This window comes from Muscardinus avellanarius, assembly GCF_963383645.1.
Source record: "Muscardinus avellanarius genome assembly, chromosome: 16".
Taxonomy (NCBI): Eukaryota; Metazoa; Chordata; class Mammalia; order Rodentia; family Gliridae; genus Muscardinus; species Muscardinus avellanarius.
In genome coordinates, this window is record NC_137802.1 from 73116099 (window position 1) to 73139602 (window position 23504).

Below are 23504 nucleotides of genomic sequence, written 5' to 3' on the forward strand. Positions count from 1 at the left end.
CCTCCCTGGGGGCAGAAAACCGACATGGGAGCCAGGCGTGGTGGCGCACGCTTGGAATCCCAGCATTTGGGAGGCTGAGACAGGAGGATCGCAGTTTGCAGACAGCCTCAGGTACTTAGTAAGGTCCTTTGCAACTCAGTGAGACCCTGTTTTAAAAATAAGAATAAAAATGCCGGGCGTGGTGGCGCACGCTTGTAATCCCCGCGCTTGGGAGGCAGAGACAGGAGGATCACGCTGGTTCGGAGCCAGCCTCGCTGGCCTAAGAGACCCTGTTTCCAAATAAAAAAAAGTATAAAATAGGTCTGGGAGTGTAGCCCCGAGGTAGAAGGGCATCCAGGAACCCCAGTACCACCAAAAAAAAAAAAAAAAAAGAATAAAAATAGAGCTGGGGGTGTCGCTCAGAGGTAGAATGTCCCTGGGTTCCATCCCCAGACCCACACACACACAAAAGAAATCCCACACAGGCCCCGGGCCCTTCACCTGGCCTCCCCGTGTCCCGAGTGGCCCAGCTCTGTCCGCCAAGCTCAGCCCCTCTTAATCAGGCCTTTCTCCATGTCTGCCCACAGACACCCTGGCCCCCCTTGGCACACCACCTTGTTTTCTTCCAGACCCACGGGATAGGGGAGGCGGAGCGTGCCAGGACAGCAGGCGTGCATGCTGCGGGCTGCTGGTGCCCCATGCATGGGGCAGGGAGCAGGTGCCCAGGGCAGCGGGATACAGGAGCCATGCCTCCCACCTCGCAGCCAAGTGTGCTTCCTCAGAGCCGCCTGGTTGGCAGGGCCATGGCTGCCCAGTACCAGTGTGTCCATCTACAGGGCTCTGCCCTGCTCTGCTGACCCCTGTGATGACCACAAGATTCAGTCAGCCCCTGTCCAGTGAAATTTGGAAGATAAGATGGGGTACAAGATAGACTCTGCCTCTCTGCAGAGAGCGGTCTCTGCAGGCCGGGCCCTGCCTGCAGATGGCAGGGTGGTATCTTGCCCCCTGAGCGCCATGTCAGCGATGGCCCAGCTTCTCAGTAACACCTTCCTATGAGCCTCTTCAGGCCCGCTCTCCCTCTGATGCTCCTTGGTGCCTGTCAAGCTGGCTGAGCAGCCGCTGGTCCGCTGAGAACTGATACACCTCCCTGTGGGCACTGGCTACAGGCTGGGTTTAAGACACTCGGCCTCTTGGGATTCCGTGTTCATGCAGCCGGGGAGCTCTGCTCGGGTGGAGGCCCCAGCGGCCTGTTCACAGCCAGCAGACCAGGCCCATTGCCCTGGAGGGGCAGCTTCCTAGGACCTGAGGTCTGCTGGGGAGGCCAGCGCACACCAGAAGCCGGTTTGGAGGTTGGGTGCTGCCCGCACAAACATTGAGGGCCACTGGGCCCAGCTGCAAAGGTGGCACTGTGGTTGCCATTTCTGGTCAGAATTCAGCCAGGCATTCACAAAATAATTCTAGACATAAAAATAAAAATGTCTTTATACACCAGAGTTAGAGATATGGAAAAAAAAAGAGGTATTTGTCGAAAACCTATAAAAGCGGAGCTAGTGGGCTCGTAGAGCAGGCCGACGTGGGGCTGAGAAGCACCTCTGTGAGTGGGCTTGCCTCCGGGTACTGCGGTGCCCAGGACCGGGGTTTGGGTGGACCTTTGTTTGTACTGGAAAGACGTGGACAGTGAGGGGAAGAATGCCTGCGGGTGAACACCACTAATGGGAGGGCGCGGGCCGGGCCAGAGGCGAGCGGGATGTTCTCGAGGCTCGCGGTGGCTCTCCTCGTGCCCCTGGCCACCTGCAGCTTCCCCAGAGACGTGTGGCCTTGGCTGTCACCCTCTCCTTTCACACCAGGCCCAGCATTTGACTCCCTCATGAAAGCCCGTGATGAGAGTGAGGGGCGTCCACGCCGCCCGCGTGCCTCTGAGCAGAGCCGCCTGTCATATTGTCTGGGTGTCCTGGTGCGTGCTGTCTAAGAAATAGCAGCTGGAGGGTGGGACATGTTGGTGGAGCAGCTGAGGTGCCAACCGTTCTGAGGCCGCCACGCCTCCCCTGCAGTCCCTGTGCCGCCCGACCAGTGCGGGCACAGGCAAGGACAGAGGCCACCACGCAGAGCCCGCAGCCAGCGCCAGCATGGCCCCCACACAGGCCAGCCTCCTGCCCAGCACTGAGCTCACCCCTTCCCGCAGGCCAACCAAAGGGGCCCAGGCCATGCCTCGGCGTGGATGGCAGGGCCTCTTCTGTCCACCCAGGAGTCGTGCCTACTGTCAGGGTCCTTGGTGACCCCCTCCCGGGTGCCCAGGGCTGTGCAGTACTGTCTTCCTCCCCATGCCCCACAGAGGAGCCCTGTGTGTGTGTCCACGAACCCACTGCTGGCCCGCGTAACTGTGTTATCACCACAAACGCATCGCAAGCCATTGCGACCCTGAATCTGTAGCCTCTCTTGCTGGTCCTTTCTCAGTAAGCCCTTGCGAAGCCATGATGGCGGGCAGACTCCTTGCTGGGTGGGCACTTCTGCACTGGCAGGGGGCTGCGCAGGCCCTGCCCGGCCCGCCAAGGACTCACCACACTGCTGTCACCCCTCGTCCCCATGCCTTCTGCCCCCTCTTGGGCCCCTATTTCCCCTCTGTTTCCTCCGTGCTCCTGGTCCCAAGCACAGGGCCTGACACCAACCTTCCCAAAGCGCACTGCCAGTGTTGCCGCAGACAGAGCCCACCACTCGCTCTCCCAGGTGCTTACTCTTTTATTTTTTTTTCTTATATATTATGGTACTAGGAATTGAACCCAGAAGGGTTCCACCTCTCAGCTACACCCCAGCCCTATTTTTTTCTTTATTTTGAAACAGTCTCAGTTACAGCCTGCTATCCTCAAACCCGCGATCCTCCTGTCTCGGCTCCCCATGTACTGGGATTGCAGGCGTGCGCCCTATCCCTGGCTCATCTCATGTGTTTCTTTTGGCAGGCATCACCAAACTAGACGACCAGATATTCCTGAACAGGAACCCCGGGGTGCCCTCGGTGGTCAAGTTTCACCCCTTCACGCCGTGCATAGCCGTGGCCGACAAGGACAGCATCTGGTGGGCCCCGCTCCTGGGACCTCGCTTTGCTGGCGGAGGTCACCCAAAGCCCGCGTCCCTGTGCCTCCCTCACAAAGTAGACAGGAGGCCCCGCTCTCCGCCGCCCGGGCCGCCCTCCCCCAAGCCTCGCTCCAGCCCCGGGCTGGCGGCCATCAGAGTTCAGACAGAAGGTCTCAGGGGCACGTGTTTGTTCAGTCTGTGATTCTTTTGTGTCTGTGCTGGGAAAAGGGACTGATCCTTCGAGGACCCGCAGGGGCTGCCTGTGTCCTCCACCCAGCAGCCCACGGGGCTGCGTCTCCCACGTGCGTGCAGCCCCTTCTGCCGTCAACAGCGGCCATGGCGTGCTGCGGCTCCTCGTGGCTTCCCTAGTGACAAGTCTTGCTCTTTTCTTGTTCCCTCAAGTTTCTGGGACTGGGAGAAAGGGGAGAAGCTGGATTATTTCCACAATGGGAACCCTCGGTACACCAGGGTCACCGCCATGGAGTACCTGAACGGCCAGGACTGCTCCCTCCTGCTGACGGCCACAGGTGAGTGGGCCTGCTGGCCTCAGGGACCTCGGGCGGAGCGGGCAGTGGGGCGGGCATGGGGTCCCTAGGCTCGCAAGGCACGTTTGTTCAGTGTTTCTTCCTCCAGGGTGCACCCCTCATGATGAGGACCGCTGTCCTTCAAAAGTAGGAAAGGTTAAGCCAGGCGTGGTGGCACACTTGTAATCCCTGTGCTTGGGAGGCTGAGGCAGGAGGATCACAGCCAGCCTCAGCTGTTTAGTGAGGCTCTCAGCGACTTAGACCCTATTTCCAAATAAAATATAAAAATAGGTCTGGGAGTATAGCCCAGAGGTAGAAAGCCCCTGGGTTCTACCCCCAGTACCACACACACAATGTAGAAAGGGTTAAGCCTGGTGTGGTGGCACATGCCTATAATCCCAGTATTTGGGAGGCTGAGACAGGAGGATCATAGGTTCAAAGACAGTCTCAGCAAGTAGTGAGGCTCTCATCAACCTAGCAAGACCCTGATTCAAAAATAAAAAATAGGGCTGGGTGTAGCTCAGAGGTAGAATGCCCCTAGTTCAATTTCCAGTTACCAAAAAAAAAAAAAAAAAAAAAAGTGGGTGTATATGAGTGGAAGGCTTAGTCCACAAAGCAGGCGCATAGAGGATAGTGCTGGGCAGGACTCTGGAACTGTGTTGTCTCACCTTGGGTCTCTGGCCCTTTCTTGATCAGAAAATGTCCCATCAGCCTCTGTCCTGTTAGCCTCGCGGGCGACCCTCTGGGCACAGGCGGCAGGACCGGCAGGGTGGGGTGTGCCCGCACCAGCCCTCCTGCGGCCCCTCCTGTGCGGGGAAGGCCGGGCGGGGCCTGAGGTGCTTCACGCAGCCTCACTCTGCGGCGCTCGCTCTCACAGTCGGCGACCCAAGGCACCTTCGACGCCTGGCTCTTGGCCGGCAGCTGGGCAGAGAAGCCTGGCACCAGCCGTGGCTGCCAGAGGAGGTGGCAGGGCTCAGGCTCGCTCCCCCGCCTTCCCGGCCCGTGCTCCCTGGTGGGAGGCGGATGGTCAGAGCCACAGAGGACGCCCGCTTCGCCTTGGCCGCCTGGGTGGGGCTTCCGTCACATGTCTCCCTCTCCTCCCCAGATGACGGCGCCATCAGGGTGTGGAAGAATTTTGCAGATTTGGAGAAGAACCCGGAGATGGTGACGGCGTGGCAGGGGCTCTCGGACATGCTGCCGACGACGCGAGGTGGGTCCCTGGGCTCCTGCAAGCAGTGCCTTCTCGTGTCTGCCTTCCTGTGCACCTCACACCGTATCGCCTGCTGCTGGGACGGTGTGGCTGGTGAGTGCCTGCGCACACTGGGCGAAAGGGAGCCGAGGATGTGCGCCACCGGGCGCCCGCCCAGACATTGACAGAAAGGAAGCTGTGGCGCTGGCCTCCAGGACGCCCCTCCTCCTCCGACAGAGCCAGCGCGCTGTGGCCTCTTACTGCCTCCAGGGAGAGTCCAGTCACCCTCACACTAGTCAGGGACAGAAAACCACCCTGGCTAAGCGTCCTGGAGCAGGATGCCGCTGCAGCCTCCCTCTCAGGCTCCACAAGGGAGCCTGGCCCGAAAGGCCTGCCAAGGACGTCGGTCCAGCATAGAGTTAGGGATGGCACAGGCTGGCGGAGGGCCTCGGAGCCCACTGCAGGCCCCGCGCCCCTGGGTAGTGGAGACCAGGAAGGGTACTGCCTTTCGCATACCGCTTTATGCTGATCTGAGTCACCCCAGAGCAGTCCCCAAGTCAGCAGGTCCTCAGAGACAGGCGGGCTCTCACCAAGGTCAGAGGCAGCTCAGCCTGGAAGGTCCCAGACTTTGCCCCATTTTTTTGAGTTTTGTTTTGACCTAACCTATTCACAAGGCTGCTCTGGGGCCAAGCGGCACGCAGCCTACACAGAGGGCGCTGTGGACACCATGGCCCCTGGCCCCGGAAACACCTTCTGCGGCTGGGCCTCTTGTGACAGGCCTGAGTCCTGCCTGCCTGGGGTCCTGGTCCCCGGCCAGCCCACTGTGCCTCTGGGTCTGCCTGGCCTTCATGCCCTCAGCGGAGGAGCTGAAGCCTGCGTGTGCCCTGCACCGGGTCATTTAGCTGAGCAGACCCAGAAAGCCCTTGTCTTCACAGAGAGGGCCACTGGGGGCTGACCATTTCCCCAAGTTTATATGTTGAACCCCCCCCACCCCTGCAATTTAAATGTCACTTGGAGGTGGGCCTTTGGAAGGTGATGGGGTTAGATGAATTTGTGGGCGGGACCTGGCTGGGGGATTGCAGCTGCATAGGAGGAGGCACCAGAGCCACCATCCACCTGCCGGCTAAGGGGTCTCATCAGCACCTGACCACACTGGCAACACCACTCAGTTGGTGGCCTGAGCAAGGACCAGGCAGAACCGGGAGTTCCCACGCCTGGCCGGCCAGCGGAGCCCATCTCGGGCCTGCCAGGGTCTCATCAGAGACCTCAGCTAAGCCACCACCATCTGCTGTCAGCCCAGGCCCAGAGAGGCCTCAGCATTGCCAGGATCCTGAGCAACAGCTGCCTGCCTGCCCGCAGGAAAGGGCGTGCTTCGGCCTGTCGGAGCCCACAGCCCTCTGGTATAGGCCCAGGGAGGAGCCAGGGAGGGAGGCCAGTGTGAACTGGTGTGGGCCAAGCCCCACAGCTTCTGCTCTATAAGTTACGCGTGGTGGCAACACATCCCGCCTCCTGCCTGACCCCACCGCCTTTCGCTCCACCAAGAGGCTTCACAGACAGGTAGGCAGGCTCAGCGCCGAGCTGCGGAATTTCTGGCGTGCTCCACCCAACGGAGCCAGTCAGGGTGCAACCAGGCCTGGGGCCATGGCCTCCCACAAGGTGCCGTCAAGCCCCACCCGCTCCCCCATGCCACGTGGCCTCCCTCCAAGAAGCAAGAGCAATGTGTGGCCAGAGGCTGGAGCAGAGGCAGCACCCGTGGACGCCCAGCCATTCTTTGTGTGCTCGGGCCTTGCCACAGAGGGCGCGGTGGGAAACTCGAGACTGGCGGCCCGGGTGGGACAGACCTCACAGGGCTGCCCAGTTGGGTTGGAGAAGGCAGGACAGCTGGGAGGCCCAGCCTGTGAGAGGATGTAGGGTCAGTAAATCCCCAGATCAAGCCGGGCACATGCCAGTACTTGGAAGGCTGAGGCAGGGGGATCACAGGTTCAAGACCAGCCATAGCAACCTCGTGAGACCCTGTTTCAAATAAATTTTAAAAAAGAGAGAGAGATGGGAGAATAAGTCGAAGGTAGAATGCCCCTGGGTTCTATCCTAGTGCCACCGCCACAACAGAACTCAGATCATGAAAGAAAAGATCAAGTTGCTAGAAAATAGATTCCGTATTGCAGCTGAACTTCCCTGCCGTGCGGAAGGCCCACTGTACTGCTCGTGCACATACGCACCTGCGAAAGGGCCCGGCGAGGTGGCGCACACCTGCGATCCCAGGCGTCCGGAGGCTGGGACCTCACATCTGGGGCTAGCCTGGACAGCTGGCCTTGCTGTTTCCCAGGCTGGCCCTGTGCTCCTGGACTCCAGTGACCACCTGCCTCAGCACGCTGAGCAGCTGGGACCACAGGTGTGCCACCCAGCTCAGCTGGTGGCCCAGGTTTCATTCTGCCTCTCGGCCATCATCCCAACCTTGGTAGGTGCTCCCGCCCCCCACAGTGCTGGCAGTGCAGCTGGCCTGGGGCTGCTGGCTCTGAGAATTGGGGTCCTGCACCTTTGATGTGGCCAGGGGAAGGACTCGTCCTTGTGAGCTGATGACAATTCTAAGGTCCCCAGACCCACCAGTGAGCCTCAGAGCATTCTGGGAGACGTGTCTTGGACCAGCGACCTAAAATCATGCTGTTTCCTCTGGCAGATGTCTCGTGTGTAGCAGGGTTCTGGGGAAGGCTTGGAAGTGTTGCACTGGCCCGGACTCGGGGTACACCGGGATCCTAGTCCTAGTCCAAACTTCCACGGCAACGCGCCTGATGGCTCAGGTGCTCCCTGGAGCAGCTGTCAGAGTGGCTGCCCAGGCAGCCCTAGCCACCCACTGCCCACAGGCTGACGCCGTATCCCACCATGTACCCCAGGAGCTGGGATGGTGGTGGACTGGGAGCAAGAAACCGGCCTCCTCATGAGCTCAGGGGACGTGCGTATCGTCCGGATCTGGGACACGGACCGCGAGACGAAGGTGCAGGTAACCATGGGCCTGCCACCCTGTTTGTTGCCCATCTCCCTGGCTCTCCACCACCCTCCACAGAACAGACCCCACCTCATGACAAACGCCACGACCTGTGGTCTCCAGAGCAGGCGCCGCGTGCAGCCGCCTCTCGCTGTCCAGGGAGGTGGGTGGCCATGGAGGTGCCTTGCTGCTGGGAGCAGACCCAGCTCTGCAGCCTTCCGAAGCTAATTGCCTCTGGATGCACATTAGTCCCGGCCCTTGACCCTGCGCCGCAACATGATTAAGCCTATGCTAATTCTAATTATTTCCAAATATTGTTTTATCTGTGCAAATTAGGGAGTATCAGAAATCAGTAGGGTGAAATATTTTCAATTAGAATGATTAATTATTTGACGGTGCTTCTTAAAGCATCTTTTGTGTGTGTTGGGAATTGAACCCAGGGCCTCACACGGGCAGAGCACGCACTCTGTCGCTGAGCTATACCCCACCCCTGAAGCACCTTTTATTTTCAGTTTTAATAAAGGGACGGGCCACACTGGCTTTGCCTGACACCAAGGGAGGCGGGGCTCCTGGGACCACCTGGAGCAGAGGCATGAGCGCAGACACCTGGAGCCTGCCCCGAGGGCCTTAGTCCAGGGCACCCTTCCTCCAGGGTGCGTCCCCACTACTCCTGTCCTGGCCTGCCAGTGCTGAGCACAGGCTGCTGGTGGCAGGAAGAACCGAGAAGGGAGGGGGCTGATTTGTGAGGCGTCCCCCTCTGTGATGACACCACGTGCTTTAATTCCTCCTGGGGAGGCCCAGCACCCACCTGGCCGTGGGGCTGGGCGGGTTCCTGCCCTCCGGGGCTCAGCATGGAGGCCCTCTGTGGCGGCTCTGGCCTGGCCTGGCCTGCGCTCGCCCCTGTCCTCCAAGCAGCCCTTTTTGCAGGGGTGTGGTGAGGCACCTCCTTCGGGCGCGGACACACAGAACGGGGCTCTTTCAAAGGCCGGCCCTTTGCATGCATGGATCTCCTCTCCAGCATCACCAGCAAGATCGGCAAAGCCCATTCCCTCCCGGGGCCCATTTGTCGTCTCCTGCCCACTCCTGCCAGGCATCCATCACGCTTCCTGCCCTTCTGCAGCATTTATGGCCGCCGAGGGGAGGCGAGGAGCCGCGCCTCGCTCTTCCCTTAGCCAATTAGGAGCTCTGGGGGGAGCCAAGAGGCTTCATCTTTATATTCAGGAAAGAGGGAGATGTTGTTGGAAACTTTAATTGGCACAGAGAGCCGGGCGTCCCCAGAGGTGCCTGCAGGCTGTGCCCGGCTCTGCCTGGCCTGGCCAGGGGCACAGGCGCAGGGCAGATGTGCAGCTGCTCCGGCAGCCTGCAGCTACTCTGAGCCCTGCCCTTCCCTTCGGCCCAGACTCCTTGGGCTCTTGTGGCCTCGTGCAGGCAGAGGCGACAGCCCCGTGGCCAGTGAGGGGCAGGTATCCCGGCAGGCTCAGCAGGCACCTGGTGCCAGTCCCGACCACTCTGTTTGGCCTAGGACATCCCCACGGGCGCCGACAGCTGCGTGACGAGCCTGTCCTGCGACTCGCACCGCTCACTCATCGTGGCCGGCCTGGGCGACGGCTCCATCCGGGTCTATGATAGGCGGATGGCGCTCAGTGAGTGGTAAGTCGCCCTCCCTCGCCGGTGCCGCTTGGCTCCACAGACGGCTGCAGTCACCTCGCTGCCAGCCGTGGCCCAGATGGTCAGCCCGACGCAAAGCTCCCCAGGAGCACACGGTGGGGCCTCCGGGCGGGCGCACTCCACGCGGGCAGTTCCCATGGCCATGGAGCCAGGGAGGCTGGTGTATCTCCATTCCATCTCAGCCACAGTATATCCCTGAACACCCAGGATGGCAGGCTAGGAGCGCACATGCCCAGTGGAGCGCTGCGGTGTCCCTGAACACCCAGATCCCATCAACAGGAGGTTCCCAAGTCTGGGCAGCGCCAGGTCCTGCTCCTGGAACAGCATGTTAAATGCCCATTACTTCCTCATAAGCAGGCCCGGGCAGGCTGAGCAGCCATGTAGCAGTGGCCACTGGCCCCTGAAGGAGCCTCATGGGTCAGGCTCGAGCTGGGAATCGACTTAGGCAGCGGGGGCTCCTGCTCCGAGGAGGGAGGGGAGTCTGGGCCCAGGTGCTGGTGAGGGCGCTGCAGCCCGGCAGCCTCGGGCCTGGGTCCCTTTGTCTGGCTCCCTGCCAGGTGGTGGCACCACAACTCTGGGATTATCCGTCATGAGTGCCACTACAGTCAGGACAGGGCTTCTCTCGGTGACAGGAATGTTCTAGACTCAGAACGTGGCGACGGGGGTACAGCTCTGGACAGTGAAGCCAACTGGATCTTACACTTTCAAAGGTGGATTGTACGGCTTCTCCACCTTCTCTGAATCAAACTTATTTAAAAACCTTCCCCCTCTCCTCCAAAAGTAGCCACATGGGCCAGCAGCATACTTGAACTGACCCACAAAGGGCCAAAGGATCCAGAGTGACCCTGAAGGCCAGGCAGGGTCCCCCAGTGGCCAGCGTGGCCTGTGTCCCCACCCAGAAAAAGGGACCTTTGTTCCCACCCATGCCTGGTGGCTGGGCCATGGCAGGACCTGTCCTCACCTCCCACTCCCCTGGCCAAGTACCCTTGCCCTTCCTCACTGCCAAGGGTGTCCAGTAGTGTCTACATCCATGTCCTGCCTTCTGGGATGGCTCCCAGAGTGCCTGCCCACTCAGCCTATAAGAAAAGGAACACCATGCCGGGCACAGTGGCGCACTCTTGTAATCCCCGCGCTTGGGAGGCGGAGACAGGAGAATTGCACAGGTTCGAAGCCAGCCTCTCTGGCTTAAGAGACCCTGTTTCCAAATAAAAAATAAAATAGGTCTGGGAGTGTAGCCCAGAGGTGGAAGGGTTTCCAGGAACCCCAGTACCAAAAAAAATAAAAAACGAAAAAAGAAAAGGAACACCAGTGGGCCCTCCTCACCACAAGACCTGGCCCTAGACCCCAAAGCTGGGAGTGTGCGCTGAGGCTGGGGACGTGAAGCCAGGGTCTGACATGGCGCCCCCACAGTCCAACCCCAGCTCCTCCTCCCGGCCTTCCCTGCACCTCCACAGCAGTGACCTTTCCTCTCCTAACCCTGCGTCACCACCTGTCAGACCTATGCCCTCCGCCCATCACCCTAGCTGTTGGAGCCCGCGCTGCCCTACCCAGGCACAGCAGCCTCTGGGGTTTATATACTGCTTTCCTCCCTGCACCTGGGCAGTGGCCCCCCAGGGAAGAATGACCTCTGAGCCCCTCCTGTCCCAGGTGCTGGGCCATGAACCAGTAACGTCCACCTGGCATGCGTGGAGCCCCGGGTGCCCCTGAGGCCTGGGCCAGCCGCTCCCTGTGGGCTTCCCCACAGGTGGCGTGTGAGCAGCCGAGAGCTCCTGCAGGCCCCGCAGGGCCCTGAGCCCCGCGCACACCACCAGCAACTCCTCAATGGGCTCCTGGTCAGGGACCTGCAGAGCGCCCGGCATCCCTCCGTCATGCAGCTGTAGGGCCTTGAGGGCTGGAGATGGGAGGCACAGAGCGCCTGGGAGAAACAGGGGCGACCCGCACGCTCAGCTCCAGCAAGGCACAAGCCATCCTCCCAGCGCAGCACGGCCAGTGCCAGGGACCCCAGCGCTTGGGAGGCCTAGACAGGATGCGCTCAGGTCCGAGACCACCCTCAGCAACTTAGCAAGACCATTTCAAAATAAAGACTAAGAGAGGGCTGGGGTGTAGCTTGGAGGTAGGACTTCCCCGGGATTAAGTTTCCAATACCACAAAACAAAACAGCAGGTGCCACCAGGGAAGGAGCCAGTGTGGGCAGGGCAGGCCTGGGGGCCGTGCGAGGCCGCCGTGCACTCCCAGACCCAAAGCCAGGCTGCACGGCCCTCAGACCCGCCACTGCCGAGCCCTCGGGAAACCGCAGCGGTGTCGTGCGCACGTGGCCACCCTGCCCAGCCTGATGCCAGCCTCCCGCCCTCCTGCAGCCGCGTCATGACCTATCGGGAGCACACGGCCTGGGTGGTGAAGGCCCACCTGCAGAAGCACCCCGAGGGCCGCATCGTGAGCGTGAGGTGAGCCCAGACTCCTGCTCTCTTTCCCCTTGGTACTTCAGCACTGGGTGCTGGCATCTCAGCAAGGTCAGGGTGCAGAGCCAGAGGGCAGCGCAGACCTGCTGGCCCCGGAGCCCCAGGTTGGCCGTGTTCCCACACGGGCTGCAGGCCACGTGCGGCCATGGGCACCATGCCAAGCAGGGCTGGCGAGCCACAGGCTGCGCATAAATCCACTTCAGCTGCTCGGTAAATACTGTGCTGAGAGCAGCGAATATTTATTTGCCCATTAAAGGGACAGCAAAATGTAATTTACTGTCGCAAAGCCTCCATTTCTTCAGAGGGACGCTGTTTTCCCCTTGTTTGTGATATAAAAACAAAACATAGCTCTTGGGATGAACGCCTGCCCAGGATGGAAGGCGGACTCCCCAGCCTGGGAAAGACCCGGCCTCGGGTGGGCGCGACAGACACCTTCCCGAAGCCTCATCTCTGTGATTAGAAGCCAGACAATGGCTCCCTCCTCCCACACCTCTGCTCAGCCTTCTCCAGACCCGGGTGGGCGTCCTGCCTTACCCCGGGCTCAGCAGCTGCCCCAGGCCCCACGCACCATGCTCTGCCCCGGGCTGCTGGAGTGTGTTCAGGCAGACAGCAAAGTCCACCCATCTGGGGCCACCATCCCCTCGGCCAGGTCCTTCCGGGGCTCTGGGGCGTGCGTCCTGGGCCTGGCCCGCGGCATCATTGGCCCTCTCCACAGTGTCAACGGAGACGTGCGCTTCTTTGATCCCCGGATGCCCGAGTCCGTGAACGTGCTGCAGATTGTGAAGGGGCTGACGTCCTTGGACATCCACCCCCAGGCAAACCTGATCGCCTGGTAGGTGCCCGCCCGCAGCCTCTCCTGGGCCCCGGTGGATGGCACTTTGGTTCTCAGCCACCCACTGCCTTTCGAATAACAGGTCAGAGGATTAATTTGTGCTATGGTAATAGAAAACAAAAGCCTCTTTCCTGCTACATCCATCCTCCCAGAACAAGCTCCCGGGCCCCTCAAAGCACCTTGGGGGGTGGAGCCCCAAGTCCTCACCCGAAGGCACCAAGTTGCCATTCCCTGCCCCTGCACAGCTGGCCGCCCGCCCCGCGCCTCTGGGCCCCCCTCCTGGCCCAGAAGGAGGCGGTCACCGTGTCCTGAGCCCCCCCTCCAGCCCAGAAGGAGGCGGGCGCCATGTCCTGAGCCCCCCCTCCAGCCCAGAAGGAGGCGGGCGCCGTGTCCTGAGCCCCCCCTCCAGCCCAGAAGGAGGCGCGCCGTGTCCTGAGCCCCCCTCTCGCCTGCAGCGGCTCCGTGAACCAGTTCACCGCCGTCTACAGCGGGAGCGGCGAGCTCATCAACAACATCAAGTACTACGACGGGTTCATGGGGCAGCGCGTCGGCGCCATCAGCTGCCTGGCCTTCCACCCGCACTGGGTCTGTGGCTCTGCGTAGGGCTTGGGCGGGGGGTACTGCAGCAGGGGGGACACCGCCGCCTGAGGGCGCGGGGTCTGCCCCGGGCCTGGGGTCTCCAGCCACACTCCGGAAGCCCCACCGCAGTCTGGTGGCGTGAGAGAAGCGGTGTCCTTGGCCGTGGCGGCCCCTCCCGGGACCCCACGCCTGTCCTTAGTTCATAGTTCTGTAGGCTGTTGTGTTTAAATTAAGATTCTGCCAGCCTGCCTTGCAGCGTGGGACTCCGCGGAGCCTGCGTGTGGCTCTGCCGAATCGCGCAGTATTTGATTCTCAGAACCGGCCCCGTGGGGCAGTCCTGAGAAGCAGCCGCAGGGCACTGTGGGTAGGACACAGACGGCCTGTAATGGCGGCCAAGGATGCAGCTCCTGCTAGCTCTGGCAGCTGATGGCCGTCCTTCCTCTGCCTGTCTCCAGTGCAGGGGTACCCCCGCCCTGCGCTCCCCACCCCAGCTTCCAGCTCACGCCTCCTCTTGTCCCCCTCTGCAGCCTCATCTGGCCGTGGGAAGCAACGACTACTACATCTCTGTGTACTCGGTGGAGAAGCGGGTCAGATAGCGGCTCCCAGGCCCCGCCAGGCCTCGGCCGCCATGCCCGCTGCCGCTCCAGGTGGAGCGCCTGCCACACGCCGGCTCCTGACTTAGTCACCGCCGACTGAGGAGGGGCCGCGCTTTCATCCTTCTGTCTTCGCTGTAATATCTAGGAAGTCCAGGGAGGGGAGGGCTTTGGTCTGACATCACCTCTCACCAAGAACCAGCGCCTGGGCACCAAACCTCACGAGGCCGATGGCGCCTCAGCCCCTCCCGTCCTCGTCTGCCCAACACTTCTTACGGGCAGACTCATTTCATTCTCCATTCGATCAGAGCATTAGCTACAGAAAAGACAGTCCTGGCAGGGAGGCCGCGCTGGGTCCCCACTGGCCTTGAGCGGCTGCCCCGTCCTCCTGGCCCAGCCCCGCGTCCCAGGATGTGAGCCGCGGGGACCCTGGAGACATTGGAGCCTGGGGGGTGGGGGGACGCCCTGCTGGCCCTCCTGTACCCCCTTGCTGCTGGGCGTGTTGTGGTGTGTGAGGGAGGGGCTGCCACACAGCCCCCTGCCCAGCCAGGGCCCTACACCGTGTGCTACACGTGGGCCCTTCCCACAGGAGGCCGATCATGGAAGAAGGCCCTGGACTTGAGGGGCGGATCCTTGACGACTTGGCCGCCGCCTCACGCCTGCAGGCTTGTCTTGGGTGCTGCCATGCCCGCAGGGCAGTGGCAGTGGCCCAGGACCCCGCCTCCTGGCCTGGGCCCGCACACTGGCCAAGCCTGAGCGGTGTGCATGGCCGCCCGTTTCCATGTGCACAGATGCAGAGTTTATGGGTAGCGCCAGCCCTTCGCCCCACCCACTGGCGTGACCGAGGCTCCTGTCTCATCTGTGGCGCAGAAGGACTCCTGGGTGGCTCCCACCGTGTCTCTGCGTGCGCGCCTGAGCCTGGGCGTGTGGACAGTGCAACCCTGGAGCCACTGCACGCAGACAGAATGGAACCGCAATGATGGTGTTTCGAGAGCGCCTTTCCACTCTCCTTGGGAATCAGGATCTTTCAAAGACAGGAGAGAGGCCGCTCGGGCGATTTTCCAGATAGGAGGCCGATGGTGTGGGGGAGGAGCTGAGGGGGACAGAGGCAGGTGCAGCTCTCACTTGGCCAATCAACATCCTCCGCGGATGGAGCCCCCGGGCAGTGCCTGGCTGACCCCAGGGCCAGACTGGCTGACTAGGCGGGCAGGAAGAGGAAGGCGCCTTCTCTGCCCCCAGGAAGCCTACGCTGCCACCAGGAGAAGGTTCCAGACGAAGTCTCTTCCCCTCGCCTGGGAGAGCAGCCCAGGGTCAGGAAGGCCCTAGGAAGTCCCTGCCCCCCCCCAGCCCTGTCCCCACCCCACCCGCTCAGGTCCACAGGGCGCTCAGTAGGTGACACTGGAACCTTCCTGAAGCTGAGTGAGCTCCCCCGGGCAGTGCCGACCACCGCGGCTAACTCGGGGTGGCCCCGTTCTACTCCAGCCTGGCGCACGTACCCGTGTCTTGAGGCTGAAGCGGTGCCCTGTGGGTGGCCCTGGGGACCCCTCCCTGCCGCCCGGGCACGAGGCTGGGTCCTCACAGGTCTGATGCGAAAGCTCAATCATGAAGTTAACCGAGGCTCGAGAGAGCGTGGCCTGGAGTTCATTGATCTCTATTTATTTTACCAAAATGAGAATTCGAAAGGACTTTGACAAACGTGGAATTGTAATGTGAACTAAGAGCGGAGACAAACCACAACTGTTAGTAAACAATAAAGAAACAGGCGCGGCGGTGGCCCGTCTTTAGGCGCTCACTGCCAGCCCCCGGCCAGGCGCTCCATGCTGTCTGTCCCAGGCGTGGTGTCTCGTGTGGGCACTCTGGAGCCCTGGCACGCTGTGGGCAGGCCGGCCCTGACCGGTCTACAGGCGACAAATGGAGCCCCGGCCCTGGGGTTGAGATGTGGGCACGTCAGGGCGTCATCCTGCCCCCCCACCCCTCTACCCACGAGCCACAGGCCTCCTGCCAGGCAGAGCCCACAAAGATGCAGGCGCCTCATAGCCGGGCATGGTGGCGCACGCTTGGGAGGCAGAGACAGGAGGATCGCACAGGTTCGAAGCCAGCTGCGTGTGCTGGCTTAGGAAACCCTTTTTCCAAATAAAAATGTAAAAATAGGTCTGGGAGTATAGCCCGGAGGTAGAAGGCCTTCCAGGAACCCCAGTAACACACACACAAAAAAAGATGCAGGCGCCTCAGCCGAGGTGGGGTGGGGAGGGCCCCTGACGAGCTCAGTCCTGGCTCCTGCCTTTAGAGCCCGCTGGTGGGCCCTGGCTGTTGTCCTGGGGCTCTGGGTCCCTAGGGGGCTGCCTGTGGCCACAGCAGCAAGCCCAGGGCTTTGGAGGTCCAGAGCCGTCAGTCAGTGAGTTTTCTGAGACTGGATGGCAGAAGGGGGAGGCTGTGGTTGCCATGGAGACCTGGAGGTGCCACAGCCTGGGAGTGCTAAGTTACAGTTTGTTCAAACCAGAAGGGTGTCCGGCATTTACGTAGCCGTGCCTGCCGGCTCGGCTTTGGCTGAAAGAGTAATATTTTTTCTATTAGTGTCAGTTTTCCTACAGGACCTGTGTACAAATCCAGTGTTCATCAAGATGGGGCCAGACCTGAGGCCCCGGTCAGGAGGGAGGTGAGGGCCAAGCTGGCCACTCCGGCCCACATGGCTGTGGCCAGGGACCACTGTCCAGCCCGTGGTGCCCCACCATAAGGGAAGCAAAAGGACCTGCCGTGCACGCCAGGGGCCTCCCGACGTCCATCAGCCTCCCTGGCCACAGGGTGGGCCGCATGCTCCAGGCTGGTGGTGCTGGGAGGGAGGCCAGGGCCCTCCGGATGTCCATCAGCCTCCCTGGCCCCGCTGGCCACGAGGTGGGTCATTTGCCCCAGGCTGGGGGGCTCTGCTGGCACTTGGGGACCTGTGTCTGTTAGGAACTCAGGTCTGGGAGCTGCTCACCCCACAGAAATCCTGAGGTGAGTGTTGGGACCAGAGGGCGCAGCAACCTGGGCGCAGGCAGCATTTCAGTGTACGTTTGGGAGCTTCCCTCCCCTCGGGCGGCCTTATCTACTTGTCTGTGGCTTCTCCTTCCTCATATGGAATTCTTCCTAGGATGCTTTTTCTCCCTATCTTCTGCATATTAAGGAGAACATCTTATTTTTTGCTTTTTTTTTTTTTTTTTTTTGGTACTGGGGATGGAACCCAGGGGCATTCTATGTTTGAGTGACACCCCCAGTCCGATTTTTTTTTTATTCTTTATCTTGAAACACGGTCTCACTGAGTTGCAGAGGGCCCCGCTAAGTAGCTGAGGCTGCCCACGAACCACGGTCCTCCTGTCTCAGCCTCCCCAATGCTGTGATTACAAGCGTGCCCACCACGCCTGGCCGATTTTTTACTTTTTGTGACCGGTTTATGTCGCTTAGCATAATATTCTCTAGTTGTTTTGTTGTTTAACAGAACTTTTCAGGATGGGGAGTATACAAATAGTACCCCAGCATTAAAAAAAAACTGAGCTGGGCGTGGTGGGCACGCTTGTCATCCCTGCGCTTGGGAGGCGGAGACAGGAGGATTGTGCTGGTTCGAGGCCAGCCTCGCTGGCTTAAGAGACCCTATTTCCAAAAATATATATAAAATGGATCTGGGAGTGTAGCCCGGAGGTAGAAGAGTTTCCAGGAACCCCAGTACCACCAAAAAAAAAGAAGAAAGAAAGAAAGAAAGCTGAGAAACCAATCCCGGGCATGGTGGAGCACGCTTATAATGCCAATTCTTGGGAAGCCAAGACAGGAGGATCCCACGTTCACGGCCAGCCTCAGCTATTTAGTGAGGCCACCTGCACCTTAGTAAGGCCATGTTGCAAAACAGAATAAGCCGGGCATGGTGGCGCACTCTTGTAATCCCCGCGCTTGGGAGGCAGAGACAGGAGGATTGCACTGGTTCGGAGCCAGCCTCGCTGGCTTAAGAGACCCTCTTTCCAAATTTAGGTCTGAGAGTGTAGCCTGAAGGTAGAAGGGCTTGGGGTGTAGTTTGGAGGTAGAATGCCCCTGGGTTTAATCCCCAGTACCACAAAATTTTTTTTTTATTAAAAAAGAAACCAACTTCATTTACAGTAGCAAAAGAATAAAATACCCAGGAACAGATTCAGGGAAGCAAAAGACTTGTACACCAGACACTGCTGAGAGCCAAAGGGTATGAAGAGGTGGGAGATACCATATTCATGGATTAGAAGGCTAACGGCGACCCATATTCATGGATTAGAAGGCTAACGGCGACCCATATTCATGGATTAGAAGGCTAACGGCGACCCATATTCATGGATTAGAAGGCTAACGGGTAGTGCTCCCCAAAGAGGCTGCATGTTTAATGCCATCCTCATCCAAATTCCAATGCCAGCTAGACATGGCGGCACGTGCCTGTAATCCCAGTACTTGGGAGGCTGAGACAGGAAGTTTACATGTTCAAAGCCAGTCCCAGCATCTTAGCAAGACCTGTTTCAAAATAAAATAGGGCTGAGGGTGTGGCTTAAAGGTAGAATGCCCCTGGGTTCAATCTTCAGTACCTTAAAAAATATATATCCAATGGCCTTTTTTCACAAATAGAAAAGCCAATCCTTAAACTCATACAGAACTTCAAGGGGCCCCCCAATAGCCAGAACAGTATGGAAAGGGGAAGAATTAGAGAGGTTCTTATTTCTTAATTGCAAAACTTGCCACAAAGCTACAGCACTCAAACAGCACGGCTGCCCTGGGATCCTTCAGGCATGGCCCAGGTCCTCTGCGGGCCCAGGTGCCCCGTGCCACCCATCCCCAGGGCTGCGGCATCTCCTGAGGGTGCTTTGCAGGCTGCTGTATCAGTCCACTCCTTCCCCCCCCCCCCCCCCGTCTTCTTCCTTCCGAAGCTTCAGACCAGCCACGGCACAGCCCAAAACAGCGCCTCCCCTCCAAGGGCCCCTCACCAGACCCCTGGGGTCTTAACTCTCCCATCCCTTTGGGCCTAACGCCATAGTGCCTCAGTTTCCCCCCATGAGGTGGGGACGGCCCTGGGGCCCTCCGCACGGGCAGCTGCATCAGTTGTGGTTTCGTCCTGCGCTGAAACCCGCGCACCAGGCAGGCAGGGCGTCCGGAGGGGGCCGCCTCCCGCTTGTCAGCAAGTCTGGATCTCCAGCTCTGCCTGGTCCATCGCTCTCAGCTGGACCCTTCATCCCTGCGTGAGCGGCCAGAGTGATGGCAAACCCAAGGGAGGCCATCAGCTCGGCCCCCACGCGGGCCTGCCCCGCCCCTTGTCTGGTGCTCAGGCCCCTGGCATCTGGTGCCACCTCCTCAAGGAAGCCTTCCCTGGCCGCCCATGCAGCACCCCACCCATCACCGGTGACCCAGGAGCCAGCACTCAGCAGAGCCGGGTGTGGGAGGTAATGAACGAATGACTTCACCAAGCCAGGCCGACCTGTGACCGCAGCCCTGGCCCGCCGGCTCCCTGGACCCGCCTCCTGTGTCATCAGTCCTCTGGGGACCAGCGTGGAGGAGCTGGGACTGTGCAGGTGCCGCGTCGGCTTGTCTTGCAGCGCCACCGCGTGGCCGCTCTGGGAGTTGCCGCTGTCCACCCCAGCGGGGATGTCCGGCAAGGACAGGCTCCCAAGAGGGAGGTCAGCGCACGGCCCTGCGCCCTTGCCTGCCCCAGACCTCCCGGGGTTCTACCTCTGAGCTACAGCCCTTTTTATTTGTTTTGTGTGTGTGGTACTGGGGATTGAACCCAGGGCCTTCTACCTCGAAGCCACTCCCCAGCCCTTTTTATTTTTTTGTTCTGAAACAGGGTCACGCTGGATTGCCGAGAGTCTTGCTTTTCGCTGAGGCTGTCCTCAGACCTACAAGCCTCCTATCTCAGCCTCCCAAGCCTCCCTTTCATTTTGAAACAGCCTCACTAAATTGCTCCAGCTAGCTGCAAGCCTGCGATCCTCCAGTCTCGGCCTCTCAAGCACTGGGGTCACACGTGTGCGCCCTGGTGCCGCTCCAAAGATGTGTCCTCGCCCTGCACCTGTGTCCCCACCCCAGGGCCCAAGGTCCCCAGTCAGCTGGCCTCTCCTCAAGCCCTCCCGTCCTCCCCCACGTGGGCCACCACCAAGTCTCCTTCCCCGAGGGCCCAGTGGCCTCCCAGGCGGCCCCTGCTGTTGGGTGGTCATGTCCGGAGCACGCAGGTCCCCAACACACTCGTGTTTTCTGGGCTCAACCCAACCCCTGGGGATTCTTTCGACTTATTCCAGAATGTTCTTTGGGCTCGTCCCTCTTTCTCTGCTACCTGTACCACTAACTTCTTAGTCAAGACCCCACCAGGACCACTGGATGCATGATACCACCCTAGTGTGAAGGCTGAACTGTGCCTTCACACTAGGGTGGTACTGGGGATGGAACCCAGGGGCATTCTACCTTCAAGCTATGCCCCCAGCCCTTTTTTTTTTTTTTTTTTTTTTTTTTTGCGGGTCTAGGGATGGATCCCAGAGGCATTTGACCTCCAAGCTACACCCCCTGGCCTATTTTTTTATTCTTTATTTTGAAACAGGGTCTCACTAAGTTGTGGAGGGCCTCACTAAGTCACTGAGTAGCTGAGGCTGTCCACGAACTGCGATCCTCCAGTCTCAGCCTCCCAAATGCTGGGATTACAAGCGTGCGCCACCACACCCAGCAATGGCTGAGTTCTAAGAGCAGGGGTCCGCACCCTGACATGCCAGAAGGGAGCTGGGTCGCCTCTTTGACCCATGGGCGGTCACGTGGCCTTGCTGCTGCACAGTCAGGCCCAGTGCACATGTGGCCGCCCCAGCTCACCCTTCCCAGCCCGCACCGTGGGCTGCAGCTGGGCCCGGTGCACGCTTCTCCTCCAGGTTAGGTCCAGCAGCAGAGGGTGCAGGAGCCTCAGCAAAGGGAAGGTATTTTCCCCTCTGTCTCGTGTGCAGTGCTGGGGACGCAATCCAGGCAGGTCCACACCAGGCAGCAGCTTTCCTTTCTGTACCCGGCACCCCTCTCCTCTCCAGGTGCAGGGACTTCCTCGGTAACCTTCCCCTCCGCCCCGGCAGTGCAGGTTCCTCCGCTGTTACACTCCCCAAGAAACCCTCGGCTGCCTGAGGGAGCTCCTGGCCACGCACACATGTGAGCTTGGGGGCCAGCCGGCAGCTTCTCCCGGCCCTGGCTCTGCCCCCAGCAGCCTCCTCACCAGGGACATGCTGTTGCAGCCACGCCCCCTCCAGCAGAGCGCGCCCCTGGCTGGAACGTTCTGCCAGGGGCCCGCTCTCCTCCCGGCGTGTCCTCACCGTCCTGGAAACGCAGCTGCTTCTGGCATTTGCTATTCCTGGATTCTTCCGGGTTCCTGTGCACCCTTTTAATAGTTAAACACCTTTTTCTACTTAACAATTCTTTTTTGTTTCGTGTGTTGGCACTGGGGGTTGAATGTGCCCGTAAGCATTCCATCTCCAAGCTACACCTCCGGTCCTTTAAGTTTTTAAATCTGGAAACAAATTCTCACTTAAGCTGCTGAGGCTGGCCTGGAACCTGTGGCCCACCGGTCTCAGCCTCCCAGGACTAGGATTTCAGGCCCGTGCCACTGTGCCTGGCTTCTACTTCACAGTTCCTTCCCCTCACCCAGTAGGGCTTGGTTGAACCTAGGGGACTCTACCACCGAGTTACATGTGTGTGTGTGTGTGTGTGTGTGTGTGTGTGTGTGTGAGTGAGTGATTTTTACTTTGAGACAGGGTTTTGTTGAGTTGTCCAAGCCAGCCTTAAACTTGTGATCCTCCTGCCTCAGCTACCAGAGTAACTGGGATTACAGGCCTGGGCTACTATACTAGGCTTAACAGTTTTGTTTTTGTTTTTGTTTTGGTGGTACTGGGTTTCCTGGAAGCCCTTCTACCTCCGGGCTACACTCCCAGACCTATTTTTACATTTTTTTATTTGGAAACAGGGTCTCCTAAGCCAGCGAGCGCGGCTGGCTTCGAACCTGCGCGATCCTCCTGTCTCTGCCTCCCAAGCGCGGGGATTACAAGCGTGCGCCACCACGCCCGGCAACAATTATTTTGTTTTGAGGGAGGAGTGTAGTGAGAATCGAATGCAAGGCCACTCTACCACCTAGCTACACCTCCAGCCCTTTTTATCTTGAAACAGCATCTCACTAAGTTGCTGAGGCCCAAGTACTGGGATTACAGGCTTGTGCCGCCACACCTGGCGAGAGTACACATTTTAGACGTTGGGATGTATGTAAGGTCCCTGTCCACTTTCTTCTTGTCCTCCTCCTTCTTCCTCTTCTTTTCCCATGGTGTTCCAAGTGTGTGCGTGCGTACGTGCGTGTGTGTTTTATAGAGTCCTTTAAAAATGTGAAAAACAAGCCTGGCGTGGTGGCACACACTTGAAACCCCAGCATTCAGGAGGCTGAGACAGGAGGATATCAGTTCGAGGCCAGCCTCAGCTACTTAGTGAGGCCCTTTACAACTCAGTGAGACCTTGTTTCAAAATAAAGAATAAAAAATAGGATTGAGGGTGGAGCTCGGAGGTAGAAAGCCCCTGGGTTCCATCCCCAATACTGCAAAAATAATAATAATAAAATAATAATAATAATAATAATAATAATAATAATAATAATAATAATAATAGGGCTGGGAGTGTAGCTCAAAGGTAGAATATTCCTGGGCTCCAATCTCAGTAGTGCAAAAAAGAAAAATAAAAGTGAAAAACATTCTTAACTTATAGGCTTGTACAAAAAATAGACTCCAAGCCAGGCGTAGTGGCGCACGCTTGTGATCCCAGCATTCGGGAGGGAGAGACAGGAGGATCACAGTTCACGGACAACCTCAGCTACTTAGTGAGGCCCCTTGCAACTCAGTGAGACCCCATTTCAAAAATAAAGAATAGCCGGGCATGGTGGCGCACGCTTGTAATCCCCGCGCTTGGGAGGCGGAGACAGGAGGATTGCGCAGGTTCGAAGCCAGCCTCACTGGCTTAAGAGACCCTGTTTCTACATAAAAAAGTATAAAATAGGTCTGGGAGTGTAGCCCGGAAGTAGAAGGGCTTCCAGGAACCCCAGTACCACCAAAAAAAAAAAAAAGAAAGAATAAATCCAGGTGTGGTGGTGCGTGCGCTTGTAATCCCAGTGCTTGGGAGGCTGAGACAGGAGGATCGCACAGGTTCGAAGCCAGCCTTAGCTACTTAGGCTCTCAGCAACTTAGTGACACCCTGTTTCCAAACAAAATATTAAAAAAAAAAAATAGGTCTGGGAATATAGCCCAGAGGTAGAAAGCCCCTGGGTTCCACCCCCAGTACCACAAAAAAGAAAGAATAAAAAAATAGTGCCGGGGTGTAGCTCAGAGGTAGAATGCCATGGGTTCCATCCCCAGTACCGCCAAATAAAAATAATAATTAAAAAATAGACTCCAGGCCAGGCTTGGCTCACAGACCAGTTTGCCAAACTCGAGACTACAAGGAGTCAGCGATTCTCAGCTCTACCTTGGCAGAGCCCCGGGGCATATGAATGGAAGTGGACGCCAGTGTTAGACTGCAGAGGCTGAGACGGACCCCCAGAGGGGCTGGACTCGTACCCCCTTCCTGCCATGCGACGCAGCCGCGGACTGGCCGAAACT

General features: G+C 59.1%; 1 protein-coding gene across 2 annotated transcripts in view; it reads left to right on the top strand.

Moving 5' to 3' along the window:
- Nucleotides 1–13878, top strand: part of RPTOR (regulatory associated protein of MTOR complex 1) — a gene marked incomplete at both ends in the record, with an annotated part of 318581 nt that extends 304703 nt beyond the window's left edge. For both annotated transcript variants that reach the window (XM_080714263.1, XM_080714264.1), the window contains 9 exons: nucleotides 2934–3048; nucleotides 3451–3575; nucleotides 4678–4782; nucleotides 7653–7759; nucleotides 9267–9394; nucleotides 11770–11856; nucleotides 12587–12703; nucleotides 13159–13288; nucleotides 13810–13878. In XM_080714263.1, the coding sequence (XP_080570389.1) occupies nucleotides 2934–3048; nucleotides 3451–3575; nucleotides 4678–4782; nucleotides 7653–7759; nucleotides 9267–9394; nucleotides 11770–11856; nucleotides 12587–12703; nucleotides 13159–13288; nucleotides 13810–13878 (983 nt within the window). The remainder of the gene's footprint in view (nucleotides 1–2933; nucleotides 3049–3450; nucleotides 3576–4677; nucleotides 4783–7652; nucleotides 7760–9266; nucleotides 9395–11769; nucleotides 11857–12586; nucleotides 12704–13158; nucleotides 13289–13809) is intronic.
- Between the last annotated feature and the right edge of the window lie 9626 nt (nucleotides 13879–23504).